Here is an 18,328-nt window from a genome sequence, read left to right on the forward strand (position 1 = left end):
TTTACTGACTGTCCACTATTCAGACTCAGAGAAGGCAGAGATAAAATAATCACAGCAGGCAAGGTCAGGGTTTGACCCTGGGCATGACTTCAGAGCCTGTACGTCCTCTCCATTGGCTAACCACATTATAAGACACCCACTACTCGGCCACGGAATGCCAGGCTCGTATTGTCTCCTCCGTTCTAACCTTCCGGGCAGTGGGTGAGTGCTAAAACCTTAAAGTAGTGGCAAACAACTGGATCCTAATTCTGATGTTGCCACCACACTCTCTGCCTTTAAGACGCTGCTTCCTTTCTCTGGTCTTCCATCACTCGTATAATGGGAACAGTGGTAACAAAATGTAGAAGAGTTTGCAAATTCAAGTTTTCCCTAAACTCTAAGCTGGCGGGGAAAGAACCACCTTGGAAAGGTAAGCTGAAACGAATGCATCAAACGGCCTTTCCCTTGGCCTGACCCCTCCTTCAGCCTCCCTGGGCTGCCCTCTTTTTTCACTAGGATTTCCCTCTAGAGGGCGCGCAAGCTCTACAGCTTTCGTGTCTCGCCTTAATGCGCCTTCGCTCCGCATCTGCGCATGTGCAAACCTCGTTTCCGGGCGGCCCCTCCTCTGGAGGAGCCAAGGTGGCTCGGGGCAATCTTAACCCCGCCCCTCCGTTTCGTAGCCCGTCGTAGAGTTGCACCCACTGCATAGTTGCTCAGTCTTAGCCCCGCCCCTCCACTTCCGTCCCGGAAGCGCCGCCTTTCCGCGCAGGCGCAGTGGCTCCTCGGCGAGTCCGAGCTTGGCCTCTCTAGGCCCGCTGGGGCCTCTCCTCCGTGGTCCCGTCCATCTCCGCTGTGTCGGGAGCCCGCGGGTGAGGCCGGGCCACGTTCTGCACGCTTCGACCTCGCGCCCGGCGCCGGGTGAGTGAAACCTCCCGGGAAGCTCGAGTGCGAGCCGGGGTGGGGCCGAAGGGTCGGAGGGGCCGGGCTCCCCCTTCTCCCCGGGAATGGGTCGGCCCGGCCCGCCGGCGTCGCCTCCCGGCCGGCGGGAACTCGCCCCTGACTCCCGGGCTCCCCCTCTCTGGCGGGGCGGCGTTGCCAAGGCGACGGCGGCAGGCTGAGGCTCGGCTTGTGTCCCCGCAGGTGGCGGGGTGATCGGGGAGGGGGACCCCATGGCGCGGCGGCGCTGACCGAGGCGCGGGGCGGCGGCCGGGCCCTGGGGCCGGCATGGCGGGCCAGTTCCGCAGCTACGTGTGGGACCCGCTGCTGATCCTGGCGCAGATGGTGCTCATGCAGACCGTCTACTACGGCTCGCTGGGCCTGTGGCTGGCGCTCGTGGACGCGCTGGTGCGGAGCAGCCCCTCGCTGGACCAGATGTTCGACGCGGAGGTAGGGGGTCCCAGGCCGGCGCGGGTGGGGGCCTTGGCATTACGGGGGGTGTGTACGCTTCTGTCGTCTCACACTTCTGGCTTCGTGGCTCTGGGAAAGGGAAGTCCCCTTGCTAATAAGCCTCACCTGCCATTCTTCAAATGGAATGACTTACTGAGAAGAAACGGGAGGGTGGGGTGCAAAGGGCCCTTGGTTCCTTGTCCCGGGGAAATCTGATCCAGCTCCTTTCTGAGCTCTCATCCAGATCACTTCCCGAGCCTAAGTTTTCACGGGCTAGCAGTGGGAGCTGCCTGGACTTTGGGATGATACAGGTCTCTATTAAGTCCTATTTATTTATTTTGGTGTGAGGTCTGTGGCAGGTGTTATCTTTCCTTGTCAGCAAAATGTCGGGACTGGCGTTTGAGAGATGGTGAATACAAAGAACCCATGATTACAATCCAGTCTAACCCCAAACATACCAGCTGTGCAAAATTGGGCAGGTAGCTCCACCTTCCTGGAAAAGTAGGCTAGTTTCCCTTAGAAGGGCCTAGGAATGAGCACGTTCCACAGTGTAGTGGAGCCAAAAGGCAACTGTGGTGTAGGCTAAGGAGTATAGTTTTTCCAGCTATGGAAACTGAAACGGAGTCCTCACCCCTGCTGCTTATTCTTTGTTTAGCACTTGAGCAAGTTATTCCCCCCAAATAGGTCGTAATAATAATAGTAGTAGTGGTAGTAATGGAAATGCTTTTCAAGGATTTTGAAAAGATGGTAAGAGATTATGGGTGTCAGAGGCCTTTATAAACTTAACTTGGAGGGACAGATGTTTGGCAGTCAGCAGTATTGTGTCAGGGCTAGTGGAGATTTCCTCTGCACAAATAGTTTCCTAGGAACCTTGGTCATCTTAGGAAGGACATGTAGAAATCCTAGGGTTGGTTGAAGAGTGAGTTCTAGGCCACAGGTCAGCAAACTAGTAAAAGGGCAAAATAAGTCAATATTTTAGGTCATAGCTACTTATTTCTTCCATTGCAAAAGCAGCCCTAGCTGGGTGTGCTGGTTCATGCTTGTGATCTTAGCTAAACACAGGAGCATGGGAGCTGGGAACTGACAGTTCAAAGCCATCCCAGGAAGAAAAGTCCCTGAGACTCCCTCTCCTAAGTTAGCATGGCTAGAGGCATGGGTCAGGGGTAGAATGCCCACTGAGCAGGCAAACTAATAGTGCAAGGCTCTGAATTCAAAACTGGTCAAAAAATAAGGTAGCCATAGACAGTATGTTAGTAAATAGCTGTAGGGCAGTGTTTCAGTAACATTTTATTTACAAAAGCAGGTGCTTGCTGGGCACTAGTGGCTCACACCTGTAATCCTAGCTACTCAGGAGGCTGAGATCTGAGGATCGTGGTTCAAAGCTATCCTGGGCACAAAAATCCGTGAGACTCTTATCTCCAATTAGCCACCAGAAAACTGGAAGTGGTGCTGTGGCTCAAGTGGTAGAGTGCTAGCCTTGGGCTGAAGAGCTCAGGGACAGCACCCAGCCCCAGAGTTCAAGTCCCATGATGAACAAAAAAATTTTAAAAAGTAGGTGCTTGGCCTGTGAAGCCTTCATTTATAGAACTCCCCTTCTGTATCTTACTGTTTACTGTATGTGTACTTGGTATTTGTTTTACTTACTGTGTCACTCTGAAATGAGATACCTTCTCACATACTATGAAGACCAAATGAGTAATGGGTATTTGTGAAAGACCCTTTTTAGGAAATGAACTGGCATACAAATGAAATACCACACACACACACACAGCAGGGGAGGCGTTCTGCTGGATTCTGGAGCCTGGGGCTCTGGGAGTCACTTCTCAGCATATTTGCATTTCTTTTTCTCCTCAGATCCTGGGCTTTTCTACACCTCCAGGCCGACTCTCCATGATGTCCTTCATCCTCAATGCCCTCACCTGGTGAGTGTCACTGGTTTTGCTACCCAGCTTTTGGATCTTAGCACTGAGACTAACATCCTAAATTTGGACACAGGACACGCTAGCACTTGGTGCACGGGAAGTGATATAAAGTGGGTGACAGAGGCCAGTTCTGGGAGCAGCTCTGCCATGAGACTCCTCCCTTTGCTGTTTTGACTTAGGTGCAAAGAGCTCTTGTGTCACTGTGTGTGTTGCCTGCCTGACAGCCTCTATCTTGATCACTTCTCTGATGTGGTGTTAGGTGAAGAAAGAATCAGTTAGGAAAACTAGCTTCTATTCCTGGTCGCTATGGAATTGACCGGCTCCTTTCCTCACTTAGCCTCAGGCTTCTTGTCTGTCCTCAGGGTCTTAACTAGGTAAGATTACCCATGAATATTGCTCCTTAAGAACAGTTTAGCATTGTACTTGAGATCTGAGACTGGAAGGCAGACTCGCTTGGCGTTGAATCTTAGCTGTACCATTAGTCTTATGACTTTGGATTAGTTTATCTAGTTTCTGAAACCCGTTTCCTCATCAGGAAAATGAGGCTGAGCATATTACTTAACCCCATAGCGGTAAAGATTAAATTAGTGGGGACAGGAGTGTGGCCTAGTGCTTGCGTCAAGCCCTGGGGTCGATTCCTCTGTACCACTTACACAGAAAAAGTTGAAAATGGTGCTGTGGCTTAAGTGGCAGAGTGCTACCCTTGAGCAAAAAGTGTTGAAGGAGAGTGCCCAGGCTCTGAGTTCAAGCCCTAGGACTGGCGCGTGCGCGCGTGTGTGTGTGTGTGTGTAGAATCCACAGGAAATACTTAGAACAGAGAAATACATGAACACTGGTGAGCTTTGCCCTAAATTTGTCTCCCAAGTATATTGTTTGGCTTATGTGTATGTCAGCCCACACACTTGTTTAAGAAATTTTTTGTTATTGTTAACTTCGTTGATAGTATGTTTTGGAAAAGTTCAGTTTTGTGGTCTCTCTTGAATAATGGGAAGATCATTTGATTCCAGGCTACCCTAGCATGGTAAGATTTGTCTAGATGCCAGCGGATGTTGTCCCTTGGTGTGCTTCCAGGTACCCCACCAGCCTCCAGCACCGTCCCAGTGACAGCTGCCATCAACCATATCAGGCTCATGCTTTGTTAGTTGATCCACTTTTTTGGTGCTAGTCCTAGAGCTTGAACTCAGCCTGACCACTGTCCCTGAGCTGCTTTTGCTCAAGGCTAGTATCCTACTGTTTGAGTCACAGCTTCATTTCCAGTGTTTTTGGTAGGTAACTGGAGATAAGAGTCTCACAGACTTGCCTGCCTGGGAAAGATCTGATCCTCAGATCTCAGCCTCCTAAGTGGCTAGGCTTACAGGTGTGATCCACTCCTGATGTTACCTGGCATGCATCTATACCACATCCCTTGCTGCCTTCTTTATCTTGATTGCTTCTGACTGCTATGTTGTCCTAACTCTCCCCAACCCCCAGGAAGGCCAGGACAACCCTGTGACAATGCGCTGCTGTCCTTTCCCCACAGTGCCCTGGGCTTGCTGTACTTCATCCGGCGAGGGAAGCAGTGTCTGGATTTCACTGTCACTGTCCATTTCTTTCACCTCCTGGGCTGCTGGTTCTACAGCTCCCGTTTTCCTTCAGCGCTGACCTGGTGGCTGGTGCAAGCCGTGTGCATAGCACTCATGGCTGTCATCGGGGAGTACCTGTGCATGCGGACGGAACTCAAGGAGATCCCTCTCAACTCAGCCCCTAAATCCAATGTCTAGAATGGGGCCTTTTGGACAATCCCACTGGTACTTAACCCCCAACCATGTTGGGCTGCTCAGAGCCTCCAGATGAGATCCAGTCCAGGTCTGAAGGGAGCCCTGGAAATGTGAAGTCTCTGTTGGTGGAGAGCTATTGAGGCCTTGCCAAGAAGGCAGGTAGCGGCCAGGATCACAGCTGCAAGATGGCTTCTGTCTGCTGAAGCCTCAGAGGTCAGAAAGGGGACCTCTCTGCAGGCATGACATATTTGGAGCCATGTCATCCCTGAGCCATCATATCTATCACCAGCTGTTGTTTTAACAAAGAAAAAAAAGAATCAAGGATATCTGATTGGCGTAAACCACTCTCCCCACCCACCTCGGGACAGCTGTTGCCGAACCACAGTGATTGTGTTTGAGAAACACTTGATTTTTGGATCCGTAGACACAAGAGACATAGGTGCAGAGTAGTAGGCTGCTATCAGAGAGAGGATGGCAGACAGAGGCATTGAGCACAAGGAAAACTCACAGCCTGTGCCCAGTCACACACGTGTACGTGTTTGTATGCTCCAGAACCCATGACTGACTTCCACTTCTCTCTGCCCAGCCCCCACCCCTCTGCCAGCCTTCAGTGTAGCAGACCATGGGACCCAGTGAAGAATCCCAGCATCCCTTCCGATCTCACCCTCAAAATAAAACCACTGCCTGTTTCTGGGAAGAACTAGATACCCCACTGCAGTTTCTTTTTATTTAAAATTCTACTATGGGAAGGGTATGATGGATACCCAGAGATAAGGCAGCTCCAGTTTTCCAGCCCTGGTCTGCTGAGATGGTGCTGATAGAGACAGGAATTTGCAGCTAAGATTTTCCTGTAGTGTAGAGTTTCTTCTGAGAGGCTTACAGCTGTCCTTCCTATGTACATAAATACAGAATTTTCCAAAGTTCTGCCTGTACTTACTTTGTAATGCCATTGTTGGGACTGAGAGATAAGTGTAGCCAGATGAGAACTATAAAGAATGATGAGGCCATCTTTTTCCTTTCTTGGGTCCCAGAGTTATTCCTTTGGTTAAAATACTGAGTACTAGGCTGGGCGTGGTAGTACATATCTATAATCCCAGTAACCAGGAGGCTGAGGTAAGAAGTTTCAGAGTTCAAGGCCATAGTGAATCGCAGGCCAGCCTAGGCTACATAAAGAAGAAACCCTGACTCAAACATAAAACCCACAAGTACCTGGAACTCCTCTAGTCCCCCTCTGCTATGGCCTTGGTAAGCCACCCCCCCCCACCCCCAACACACACACACAAGCTGGTTATTTCTAAACAGGTGCAATGGAGCACAGGGCTTTAGTCTCACTTGTGTGTTGAACTGATCGTTCCTCCTGTTTCTAGGGTTTGGGCAACGTTGTTGCAGTTGGTTTTACGCTTTTAGTGTTAGGGTAAGATAGATGGGTTTTGCTGTCTCCCTAAGGAGCCTTCTCACCACCTGGCTGTCAGCCCTGCAGAGTGAAATGTTGAGCCTGACAAAGTGCCAGAACTCTGCTGTGGTGGAGATGGAAGGCAGCAGTTAAGGGGATTCAGTACTCCTGGCTGCAGGGTCCAGGTGGAAAGAGCAGCTAGGTCAGCACCTCCTCCTCTCTTCCCTCCACCCCTCCCTGTCCTCCCTCCACACAAAGTCTTCAGCCTATGCCTGTGTTGAAGGGCTTTCCTGTGGCTACTGTCTCCGTTGGTGGGCTGTGGTGGCTGTGGCTCCAGGTGTGTTAGAAACAACTCTGGGATTTCCTTGTGTCAGGTTTTTTTCTGCCTGTTTAATGTGTGTAATTTGAGTGTTAGGAAATTGCCAACAATTTAGAGGAACTGAGGTTTTTTTCATAATGATAGAGTGACTGAACAAAGTGACAGTCAAAATCAAGATTGTTATACCTTTTGAGGTAGTAACAGTTGAAAAGACTATGCAGTAGTGTTTTAATATCCACTGACTGTTTAAAAGATGTCCACCAGAGGGTAAGGGCTTTGGCTCCAAACAGTCTTCCTAAATGGGAAATTCCATCTCCCGTAGCTTACCGATAAGGAAGGCACTGCAAGGAATTTACCAATGGTTACTTTAAAAAAATATTTTTTTTTCCCTCAGTCCTGGGGCTTGAACTCAGCCTGGGTGCTGTCCCAAGCTGCTTTTGCTCGAGGTTAGTACTCTACCACTTGAACCACAGTGCCTCTTCTAGCTTGTTCTGAGTAGTTTTAGTAGAGATAAAAGTTTCACAGACTGGACTTCCCTACCTGGACTGGCTTTGAACTGTGATTCTTAGATCTCAGCCTCCTGAATAGCTAGGATTACAGGCATGAGCTGCTAATACCATACTGTATTGTTTTAAATACAAAGCACTTTAAAAAAAAACATTCACTGAAGGTGAATAGTGTTTTATAAACATTACTAGCTGTTCAAGAAAGAGAATATATAATAAATGACTACAGATTTCGAAATGATCACAGGAAAGTAGGCGATGTCGTTATTTCTGAAGAACAAGGATGGTACCTACACCGGACACATTCTCATCTAGTTCAAATGACACTTGAAGTACTTGTAATACCCAATACGGTGTAAATGCTCTGTAAATGCTGTTACAATGTTACAGATTGTTTAGGAAGTAAGTCTACATGTTCTAAATGGACATCATCTTTATTTCACATTTTTCATCCTTATTTGCAAGGATGCAGAAAGCAAGGGCAGATTATACTTCTGTGGGTTATTATAAGAGATTAACTAATCATGGGTAAAGCACTTAGTGCAGTGTCTCACACAAAGGAAGTCCATAATTCTGTTATAATTATTAGGCTACCTCACACTCCCCCAATTCACAGAAGACAGCTTCCTTCTGAACTTTTGTACCCTAATGTTAGATAGGACAAGCTTGGCTGTGATGTAGCCAACTATTATGTTGCTATCTGCCAGGCCTTACAAAGTCAGTTCATATTGAACTGCTACCTCCATCTTCCTTTGCAAAGAAACTGAAATTGATGAAAGAAACAATTTTTCCTAACATCACACAGTTAATAGAAAGCTAGGCCTGCCTGCCTCCAAAGCCCATTTTTTGTGCTGATAGTGAGGCTTAAACTTGGTGAGTGATATCTCAGTTTTTTCCACTCAAGGCTGATACTTTATCCCTTGAGCCATAGCTCTACCATCTGCTTTTTGGTGAGTGACTTGAGATGAGTCTCAGAGTCTTCTGCCTCGTCTAGCTTTGATCCATGACCCTCAGATCTTTGTAGCTAAGATTACAGGCAAGAGCCACTGCATCCAGCTCACATTCCAGTTGTTTAAGTTCCCTAATCCAGGAAATGGAGACCATCTCAGGAACATAGATATCATTTTGGCAAAAGACCAAATGTGAACACAGTGTTTCCTGCTCTTCTTAGCATTGGGATTGGAACCCAGGGCCTTGCAAATGCTAGGCAAATATTTTACCATTGAACTGCATCGCCAGCCCTAAAAAGTTGGGTTTGTTTGCTGAAGATCTGGTAGTTTCCTAAAATGGGGCAGTTAGGAAGCTGCTTCTAAAGAAGCACAGCCCTGCCTCAGAGTTTCCTTATGGCACAATAAAATAGGACCAGGAAAGATGCTTGAGAAAAGGCCTAGTGGTACCGTGCTTGCCTAGCATGCACGAGAACCCGGGTTCAATTTCTTGGTACTACATACCAAGTGGTAGAGCTCTAGCCTTGAGAAAGTCCAAGGACAGTGCTCAGGCCCTGAGTTCATGGCCCAGAACTGACAAAAAACAAAAAAACCATGAAATAAATTCAAAAAGGTCTTGTGATTTGTTCAAAGGCATTCATTTTAAGATCAGATTCAAACAGGTTGTCTTCCACTTAAATTGTTAGCCATTTCTGGAGTGGCCCCTCAAATTAGTACCCCAGTGCTACTACTGAGCCCAGAAACTAAAGTGGTTATATAAAGTCGAGGTGGGGGAGGGAGGGGAGGAGTGTGGCCTAGTGATAGAGTGCTTGCATTGCATGCACAAAGCCCTGGATTCTTAAGTACCACACTTCAGCCAGAAGTGGTGCTGTGGCTCAAGTGGTAGAGTGCTATCTTTGAGGAAGCTCAACAACAGTGCCCAGGCCCTGAGTTCAAACCCCAGTAAGTTGGCTATACCCATGGGTAGCTGGAGTTCAGATCTGTCCTCTAGCCAGATTGCAGGCTGCTAATCTTGCCCAGGCTCATACTGTTCAGCCACACTCAGGACCATCCCCCGGTGGTGTCCCTGGGGTCAGCGGAGCACAGCATCCATAGGGATGCTTTCTTCCCTGCCCCTGCCCCCAAGTCCTGGGCTTGAGCTCAGGGTCTGAGCACTGTCTCTGGGCTTTCTCAAGACTAGAGCTCTACCACTTGATCCACAGCACCACCTCCAGCTTTTTCTATGTATGTGGTACTGAGGAATTGAACCCACCAGGTCTTCGTACATGCTGGGAAAGCACTCTACCACTAGGCCAAACTCCTGGCCCGGAAACAGGTTTTATTTTTTGGTTTTTGTTGTTTTTGATTGAGATCAAACTGCCCATACCTAGCAAGTTTGGTTGAGGTTATAGTGTACATAATCTATTGGCTGATGGAACAGAAGTAATTTGGAGAACTGGTAATGGTCAGCCTTGAGTAAAAAAGCCAAATGAGAGTAGAAGGCCTTGAGTTCAAGCCCCAGGCCAGGCACAAAACAAAAAAGAAACTTGAGAAGAAGGATGGAATACAGGTTATTGTTCAAGGTTGCCCTGCAAAAGAACCAAGGTGGAGACTGTTGAAGAAAAGGACCCAGTGCCCCACGGGCTGCCCGCCACACCTGGTCACCTGGGGAGCACTAGTGGGGGGAGTGGGCCGGACAAAGGAGCCCTCCCTCCCTCTCTCCTTCTCTCCCTCCCTCCCTGAGGCCTCCTCGCCCCTGGATGGCCCAAGTGGGGAGCAGTGGGAGGTCCAGATGACATCCATTTATTGACACGAGACACGTGGACACTCCAGGCTCGCAATAGCTCCCCGCCCCCTTCTTCCAGGCTTGGCAGACTGGAGTGGCTTGCTTTTCGTTCTTGGCATTTTCTGCCTGTGTGGCCCTGGGCAAGGCACAGGGTCATTGTGAGGCAGCTGGCACGCGCCCTTGCCCTCTGACTTCACAGAGTGCGCCCTTCGGGACCCGACCGTCAGTGGGGGCTGGGGCGCGGGGCCGGGCGCGCACGCGCAGTTTTGTTTCTAAGTTAACCTTAGGAGCCTGGGACGTGGCCCTGGGAGCGGCCTCTTAGCGCCCCCCCTCCCCGCCCCGTCTTGGCCGAGGGCATCTTTCCTCTGCACTTCAGCCCCAAACAAGCAGGCAGGGCCAGGGGTACCATCCTTTGGTGTGAGATGGGAGACTTTTTATTTGTTGAAATTCCCCGTGCATCCCCGGCGTTCAGCGGATGGTAGATTTCTATCCTTTTATCATCTCCAGTCTCCATCCCTGCTCACACCACCTGCATGCGGAGACCTGGGTGTTAGGCGCGGAGCGCGCCCCAGAGGGCGCCATTTAAACTCGGGAGACAGTAACCCCTTCCTTTCCTGGACATCAGTTCTTCCAAGGAGGCACTGAGGTCTCCCCGCACCCCCCAAATCAGTGTGCATGCGGAAGTGAGGGGCAGGCCCTCCCAACCTTCCCTCTAAACACGAGTTGAGTTGACCCAAGTTGGCCATTTCCCCCCACATTTAAAACCAAATCTGCTGGCTTAAATCTCTGGCTGAAATTCAGAGCCACAGCAGCTCCTCACCCTGCGTGAGGCGTCCGTGCAATGAGATGATCCACATCAGAATTATACTTCAGGTCTCCCTCCTTCCTCAGAACCCCTAGTTGTATCCCGAGAGACCTCAGCCCAGCTGCAGCCCCGCTGTGTAGCCTTGGAGAATGGCTTCCCCTCTCTGGGCCCCAAAGGCAGAGTCTCCGCACTGCCAGCCACAGCTCCCAAGACTCCACATCCTGGCTCCTGGCTCTCGAGCCCAGTTTGGAGCCTGCTCTGGCTCAGCATCTCACCCCAGCTCGGCAATGGTGTCCTCACACCCACCTTGTATCGACGGTGCATAGGCCTCTCAAGGGATGCGGAGCAGAAACGGGTGCAGCAGCGCTTAGTCCAGCGTAAGGCAGAGGGTCTGCACATGATCCGGGGCCCTGGGACATGGACTCTAGTGGGCAGCCCATCAAACCAGAACCACTGGTCACCCACGTTCAGATGCTTCTTGTCTCCCATGGGAGTTCTGTGATGATAGGACTTCAAGAAGAGGGCGTGGGGACCCTTAGAAGACCGGAGCTGCCGCCCCTGGGCTCCAGTTCTCAGGCCAACACCTCTTGACGTCCTTGGACCCTCACGGTTCTGTTCTCTTGGCACTGCTACAGGTGCCGAGGGTTTTGCCTTGCTCTCCGGCTTTGACTCCACCTTGGGCTTCCAATCCTTGGACCCTGGCTCCTTAGGTTCCCCTATGGACTCTACTTTCTGGGACTGCAGTTGATTTTTTAGGGACGCAGTCCTCTGGAGCTCTTCATTCTTTTCTTTCACTTTCATGCAGACATTGTTGTCCCTGCAAGGAGAGGAAAGACTTTCAGCAGAGAAGAGGCCCTGATTCTCCAGCCTAATCCTGACATAGTTGTAGGTGGCCTGCTCAGGGGAATCTGTGAAGAAATGTAGATGTGGCCTGAAAAGAAACTTCTCTACTGCCCAGGGGTCTGGGTGTAGAAGGTATGATTAGTTTGCAGGGAAGGGGTGTGAAAGGCTAATGATCAGTAGTTAGGTCACTAAGGAATACATAGCCTACCATTAGGTTAGGCTTTTCTGTCTCGGCACTGCAGTCTAGAGGGAGAAACATCCCAGTGTTCCTTTCTACTTGGTTTTCAAGAAATCTTAGGGCTCTGTGGAGCCACCGTCTTCCCCAGCAGGGGGGTGGTGGGGATGGGATAACCCCCCCCCAACACAGTTGGAACTTAGGGACAGATATTTGAATATTTCCACTGCTTTGACAACAACAACAACAAACTTGTAAACGTATGGGGCTGTGATCCTAATCCTTCTGTTCCTGACTGCCTGTACCAAGAAACCAAATCAAAGAGAAGAACCCAGATGAGAAGGAAGTAAGAGGCATTGCCCTGGAGGATTTCCCTGCCAGCTGTCTGGTAATGGTGATGACTATCATGTTCTCATGATGGTTCTGTCACATAGGAGAGGCAGTGGTTTTGTGTAGCACAGGCTCCTGGGGAAACTGGAATAATCCTACCTAGTATTGTTGCAAAGAATGAATGAGTGCATATTCATAAAGTGCATGGCACTGCAGCTGTCCTTAGCAGCGTCCAGCTCAAAATTCCTTACAATTCTGATGTGACTTAAGAGAAAACTGAGCCTCAGCAAGATGTAATGATCCTCAGGGTTCAGCGGCCAGTGTTCAGAGTGTGGTTGATAAGAGCGATCTCTCCCCCATACTCAGCACCCCAGCTTGTGGTTATTCCCAGAACTGGAGGAGGAAGATAACCCCTGCTCTGTTCAGACAAGAGTGATCCCCAAATCATTGCTCTGCCACTTAACCAGTTCAGTTTAACTAAGCAAAATCACATTATCTCTTGAGCCTCCATCCCTCTATCAGTAAAAGAGGTACCAAAAAACCTGTGACACAAAGCCTTTGTGAACATTATTCTCTAAATGCCCTTGCACTGTATCTCATTTCAATAAAGACAGCTGGTCCATTGTGTAGGTCACAGGTAGGCTGCACTTACCCAGAGGAGGTTTGGAGGATCTTGGGAACTCTGATTATTGAATTCCAGCACCTTTTAGCCAAGCTATGTAGCTCTTGGATCCGACGGTTTGAGCTCTTGAGTAGCTTCAAGAACGACAAGTTTCTTAACACCTAGGAGAGTTGAGAAAGTAGAAGCTCTACTTCTCCTGGGATAGCCTCCCACTCCCCTGCCCCTGATTCAGCTTGGTACAGGGCTGGATCTGCTGCCCCCTCTGGGTCACTCCACTTGACACCCAGCCTGGCAACCAGGGGCAGCATGGTGTAGGGGACTCAGCTTCCCCTAAGCTAGGGCCAGAATGGAGCCTCTCACCATTTTAAGTCGGTCTCGTTTGATTAGTTTGCTGGCAGGTTGCTTTGTCTTGTCCTGCAGTTCGTTTTCTTGGATCTGAGAGAGAGAGAGAAAGAGAGAGAGAGAGAGAGAGTGAGTGTGTGTCTCAGGAAGAATCTTCATTTCCCCAATGCCTCCATTTGCCCGATATACCCTCACCACTCCAGCCTGGGAGTTTTATCCTCTTGGTTTGGAGGCAGAACTGGAGAGACCATTTGACCTCTCCTGATATCTATTTTTACCCTTTGTCTTTCCTTCTCCCCCCAGCCTGGCAAGCACGCTCCCTAATTATGGCTGGATTCTCTGTTAAGGCCCTTTCTAGGGATATCACCCAGTATCCAGTCAAAAATCTGACCTTGAAAATCACCGTATTCTTGGGCCTCTTCTTTTCGGATGGACTCATGCTGTGGCTGTGAGGCCTCAACTCCTGAAGAAGCAAGACTGGTCTGGGCACCATCTGTGCCCTGCCCCTCTCAGTTCAGCCAGCACTTGGCCTGGGCATCAAATGGGTGCTGCTGAAGCTACTGGGCTGAGGAGCTGTGACATCACTGAAATGTATGACAGCACCAGGGCTGGGTCTCCAGGAAGTATGGTGGGGCAGGGGTAGGGGTGAGTAGGAAACTCCCACCTGGAGAGGCATACACAAGCAACAGCCTACTCCTGTGGTAAGGACGATTATTTCTCTTTTATTTTTTTGCCTCACTGACTTTCCTGCCTGGCTGGCTCTGAACCATGAACCTCAGATTCCAGCCTTCTGAGTATAACTAGTATTTCAGGCATGAGCAGTGGTGGTTGGCTGGGATACAGATTATTTCATTGGAATGCCTATCTAGGAATAGGATTACGGGATCATATGTTAATTATATGTTCTACTTTACAAGAAACTGACATACAAGAAGAGTGTGGTAGTACATGCTGATAATTCTAATGCCAGGGTGGCAGAAACAGGAAGATTTTGAGTTCAAAGCCAATCAGCTACTCAGTGAGATCATATCTTTTTTTAAAAAGCCAGTTGAGCTGGGTGCCTCTAGCTCATAACTGTAATCCTAGCTAGTCAGGAGGCTGAGATCTGAGAAATGCAGTTTGAAGCTACCCTGGGCAGGAAAGTCTGTGAGACTCTCATCTCCAATAAAGTACTCAGAAAAGGCCAGAAGAGGTGCTCTGGCTCAAGTAGTAGTGCTAGCCTTGAGCACAGAGAAGCTCAGGGATACTTAGGCCCTGAGTTCCAGTCCAAGCATCAGCAATAAAATAAAAGTCAGTTAACAATATACATGTCTCTAGTTACAGACTCTGCTCTGTCCTTTTAGTTTATACAGCATGACTTTTCCTTTTCTTTTTTTTTTTTTGCCTATCCTGGGGCTTGAACCCTGGGTCTGAGCACTTTCCTTGTACTTTCTCAAGGCTAGAGCTCTACCACTTAAGCCACAGCACCATTTCCAGCTTTTTCTATGTATGTGGTACCAAGGAATGAAACCCAGGTCTTCGTGCATACTAGGCAAGCACTCTTACCACTAGGCCAAACTCACGGCCCCCATTTTGATTCTTGTATAGTAAATCTTATAGTCTGCTGGGATTACTGTAGCTTTATGGTAACACTTAAAATCAGACAGTAAGTTCTATAATTTTTCTGTTCCTTTAAAAAAATTTTTTGGGCCAGGCACTGGTAGTTCACACCTGTAACTTTAGCTATGTAGGAGGCTGATATCTAAGGATTGCTATCAAACCCAGCCCAAGCAGGAAAGTCCCTGAGATACTTATCTCCAATGAACCATGCAAAAAAACTATAAGTGGAACTGTGGCTCAATTGGCAGAGCACTAGTTTTGATCCAAAAAAGCTCAGGGATAGTGTCTAGACCCTGAGTTCAAGTACCGAGACTGACTAATTGCTTTTCTTCTGCATTTTAAAATCCACTTGTTGATTTGTATACAAAATCTTAGCCTTTTTTCTTTAAAAACTTATATATGAACTGGGTGCCAGTGACTCATGCTTATAATCCTAGCTAAGGAGGCTGAGATCTGAGGATCACAGTTCAAAGCCAGCTGAGCACAAAAATCCATAAGAGCCGGCCCCGGTGGCTCATGCCTGTAATCCTAGCTACTCAGGAGATCTGAGGACTGTAGGTCAAAGCCAGCCTGGGCACTAAAGAACGTGAGATTCATATCTCCAATTAATCACTAGAAAAGGGGAATTAGGGCTGTGGCTCAAGGGGTAGGACAGTAGCCTTGAGCTGAAGAGCTCAGGGACAGTGCCCAGGCTCGGAGTTCAAGCCCCACAATCAAGGGGGAAAACAACAACAACAACAAAATTCAACTTATATATGGCAGGTGCTGGTGGCTCATGCCTGTAATTCTGGCTACTTGGGAGGCTAAGATTTAGAGATCTGGGCATAAAAGTCCATGAGGCTCTTCTCTCCAGTTAATCACCAAAAAAGCCAGAAGTAAAACTGTGGGGCTGGGAGTTTGACTTAGTGGTAAGAGTGCTTGCCTAGCATGCATGAAGACCTGGGTTCAATTCCTCAGTACCACATACATAGAAAACAAGCTGGAAGTGGTGCTGTGGCTCAAGTGGTAGAGCTCTAGCCTTGAAAAAGCCCAGGGACAGTGCTCAGGCCCTGAGTTCAGTCTCTTCAACTGGCAAAAAAAAAAAACTACAGGGATAGCACTATGGCCCTGAGTTTAAAACACACCGAGAATACAAGCAAGATATACATACATGCATATATATATATATATTGCAGAGAAATGGATTTCATTATTAATTTTCACACGTGAATAAGGTGCTTTGATTGTCCCTTCCCCAATCTCCCACTTGTCCTCTTTTTATTTCTTCCTCCACTAGTGGTTTTTTTTTTTTTTTTTGCCAATCCTGGGGCTTGAACTCAGGGTCTGAGCACTGTCCTTGGGCTTTCTCAAGGCTAGAACTCTACCACTTGAGTCACAGCACCACTTCCAGCTCCTTCTATGTATGTGATACTGGGGGATCGAACCCAGTTCTTCGTGCATGCTAGGTAAGCACTCTACCTCTAAGGCCAAACTCGCAGCCTATTAGTGGGTTTTGACTCTGCCTTTCAACTCTGTTCTGAGTCATCTTTTTTATTTTGTTTTGGCATGTGCATTTGCAGTAAAATGGTTCCATTTTTGTATACCAGCATCCTACCAGAAGAATTTTGGAGTGCAAAGATCTTTTCTCACTGTTAAAAATTATTATTCTTGGGGCTGGGAGTGTGTGGCCTAGTGGTGGAGTGCTTGCCTAGCATGCATGAAGCCCTGGGTTTGATCCCTTAATACCATATACACAGAAAAAGCTGTGATACTGTGGCACAAGTGGCAGAGTGCTAGCCTTGAGCAAAAAGTGCTCAAGGACAGTGCCCAAGCCCTGAGTTCAAACCCCAGTACTGGCATAAATAAATAAATGTTATTCTTAAAATTTTTAAATTATTATAGTCAGAGGAAATTGAAATTGCAAAAATAGTATAGAAAGTTCTCCTATACCAGCTTATTTCAGTGGTGACACTGCTCAAAGCTACACATCGAAACAGGAAATTGACATAAGTACAATCATGGATAGACTTTAGTCATAGTTGACCAGTATTTGCATGCTCGTGTGTGTGTGCGTGCGCGTGCGTGTGTGTGTGTGTGTGTGTGTGTGTGTGTCTGTCTGTCTGTCTGTCTGTCTGTGTGTTCTCACAATTGCAAGAGGTGCTTAAAATCCACTACTGCTGTCCCTAAAATTAAAAGCAGGAGAAAGGCTTGGTGTCCCTGCTTTCATGTTGTCTGTGTCTCTGATCTAAGCCATTCTCTTATTAGTTACTTTGCAATTAACTTGGGTTCTGGGGAGGTCTGGACTGATTAAAAACATCTTTATAGCCGGGTGCTAATTATAGGCTCATGCCTGTCATCTTAGCTACTCAGGAAGCTAAGATCTGAGGTCAAAGCCTGGATAAGAAAATCAACACAGCCTGGATAAGAAAATCCCTGTGACTCAAGAGTTCAGCCTAGTGGTAGAGTGCTTGCCTAACATGCACGAATACCCAGGTTCAATTCCTTGGTATCACATACATAGAAAAAAGCTGGATGTGGTGCTGAGGCTAAAGTGGTAGAACTCTAGCCTTGAGAAAGCCCAAGGACTGTTCTCAGGCCCTAAGCTCAAGCCCAGGACTGGAAAAAGAAAAGAAAAGAAAATCCCTGAGACTCTTTCTCCAGTTAACCATCAGAAAACAGGAAGTAGAGCTGTGGCTTAAGGTGGTAGAGTGCTAGCTTTGAGCAAAAGATCCGTGGTGCGGCATCTAGGCCCTGAGTTCAAACCCCACAATGAAGGAGGGGGTGAAGAGGAAGAACATCTTTAAGTCAAGAGACAGAAACATCCCTAAGGAACAACAGATTCTGCAAACAAGGCTGGATACAGTGGTGCATATGCAATCCTAGCCCTGGGGCAAGACGATTGCCATCTGGATTTTTTGAATACTGAACCAGACTTGTAACCCTGAGCAACATCATTGTTGTTGGTTTATATTTCCAGGTTTGCTAGTATGGCCATGCTCCTCCCCCCCCAATTCTCCCCACAATTGCTGGTTTCATCTTCTGTGAGTTCAGTTATTTGCAGTCAACTGTGATTCAAAAATAATAAATGAAATATCTCCAAAATAAACTGCCCATCATTCTGGGTCGCATGGAAATCTGGTGCTGTCCGGCTGCATCCTGCTCAGGATGTGAATCACCCTGCCGGGTCACAGTGTCACTGCCCCTTCCTTAGTCACTCAGTAGCTATGTCAGTTATCAGAACATCCGTCACTATAGCCCTCATATTCAGGTAATCCATATTTCACTTAATACTTGCACCAGGGCCCAAGAGGAGTGAGGCTGGCAATGCAGATATGCCAAAGACAGGCTGTCCAGTGCTAAGTGAGAAGGCCAAAGGGCAATAAGATACTTTTGAGACATATCATGTCCACATAACTTTTATTGCAGTATGTTATAGATTGTTGTTATTATTAGTTTTTACCAATCTCTTTCTGTGCCAAGTTTATAAGGTAAACTTTATGACAGATATATGTACAGGAACAAGCCATACATACAGGATTCTATATGGGACTCTTATTGGTTTCAGGCATTCACTGGTGGTGTCTCTGAAAATACCCCCATATATAAGGGGATTACTGCGTTCTGTTGAAAATTGTCATGTCTACTTTTATGAGGGATAT

At 48.0% G+C, this 18,328-nt stretch overlaps 2 protein-coding genes and 1 long non-coding RNA gene across 6 annotated transcripts; 2 read left to right on the forward strand and 1 right to left on the reverse strand.

Moving 5' to 3' along the window:
- On the forward strand, nucleotides 1-6,063 carry Sys1 (SYS1 golgi trafficking protein). 4 transcript variants are annotated; one of them, XM_090352420.1, is made up of 5 exons: nucleotides 1-409; nucleotides 660-897; nucleotides 1,120-1,365; nucleotides 3,220-3,287; nucleotides 4,807-6,063. In XM_090352420.1, the coding sequence occupies exons 3-5, from the start codon at nucleotides 1,204-1,206 to the stop codon at nucleotides 5,045-5,047; spliced, it is 471 nt and encodes a 156-aa protein (XP_090208546.1). In that variant the 5' UTR covers nucleotides 1-409; nucleotides 660-897; nucleotides 1,120-1,203; the 3' UTR covers nucleotides 5,048-6,063. The 4 variants fall into 4 exon arrangements, with proteins under 4 accessions (XP_090208546.1, XP_090208547.1, XP_090208549.1 ...); XM_090352421.1 differs by having other exon boundaries at nucleotides 731-897; XM_090352423.1 differs by lacking the exon at nucleotides 660-897 and having other exon boundaries at nucleotides 395-409.
- A 4,269-nt stretch (nucleotides 6,064-10,332) lies between these two features.
- Nucleotides 10,333-13,518, forward strand: LOC150050531 (uncharacterized). Its single transcript, XR_016538669.1, has 3 exons — nucleotides 10,333-11,156; nucleotides 11,585-11,754; nucleotides 13,439-13,518. It is a non-coding gene; the product is annotated as an uncharacterized LOC150050531 (long non-coding RNA).
- Nucleotides 10,386-13,584, reverse strand: Tp53tg5 (TP53 target 5). Its single transcript, XM_090352417.1, has 5 exons — nucleotides 13,483-13,584; nucleotides 13,110-13,184; nucleotides 12,780-12,910; nucleotides 11,086-11,596; nucleotides 10,386-10,503 (listed from the first exon to the last, which is right to left on the reverse strand). The coding sequence occupies exons 1-5, from the start codon at nucleotides 13,582-13,584 to the stop codon at nucleotides 10,495-10,497; spliced, it is 828 nt and encodes a 275-aa protein (XP_090208543.1). The 3' UTR covers nucleotides 10,386-10,494.
- Nucleotides 13,585-18,328: the final 4,744 nt, after the last annotated feature.

The sequence above is a fragment of the Megascapheus bottae genome, chromosome 18 (assembly GCF_031878675.1).
Source record: "Megascapheus bottae isolate mThoBot1 chromosome 18, mThoBot2.hap1, whole genome shotgun sequence".
Classification (NCBI taxonomy): Eukaryota; Metazoa; Chordata; class Mammalia; order Rodentia; family Geomyidae; genus Megascapheus; species Megascapheus bottae.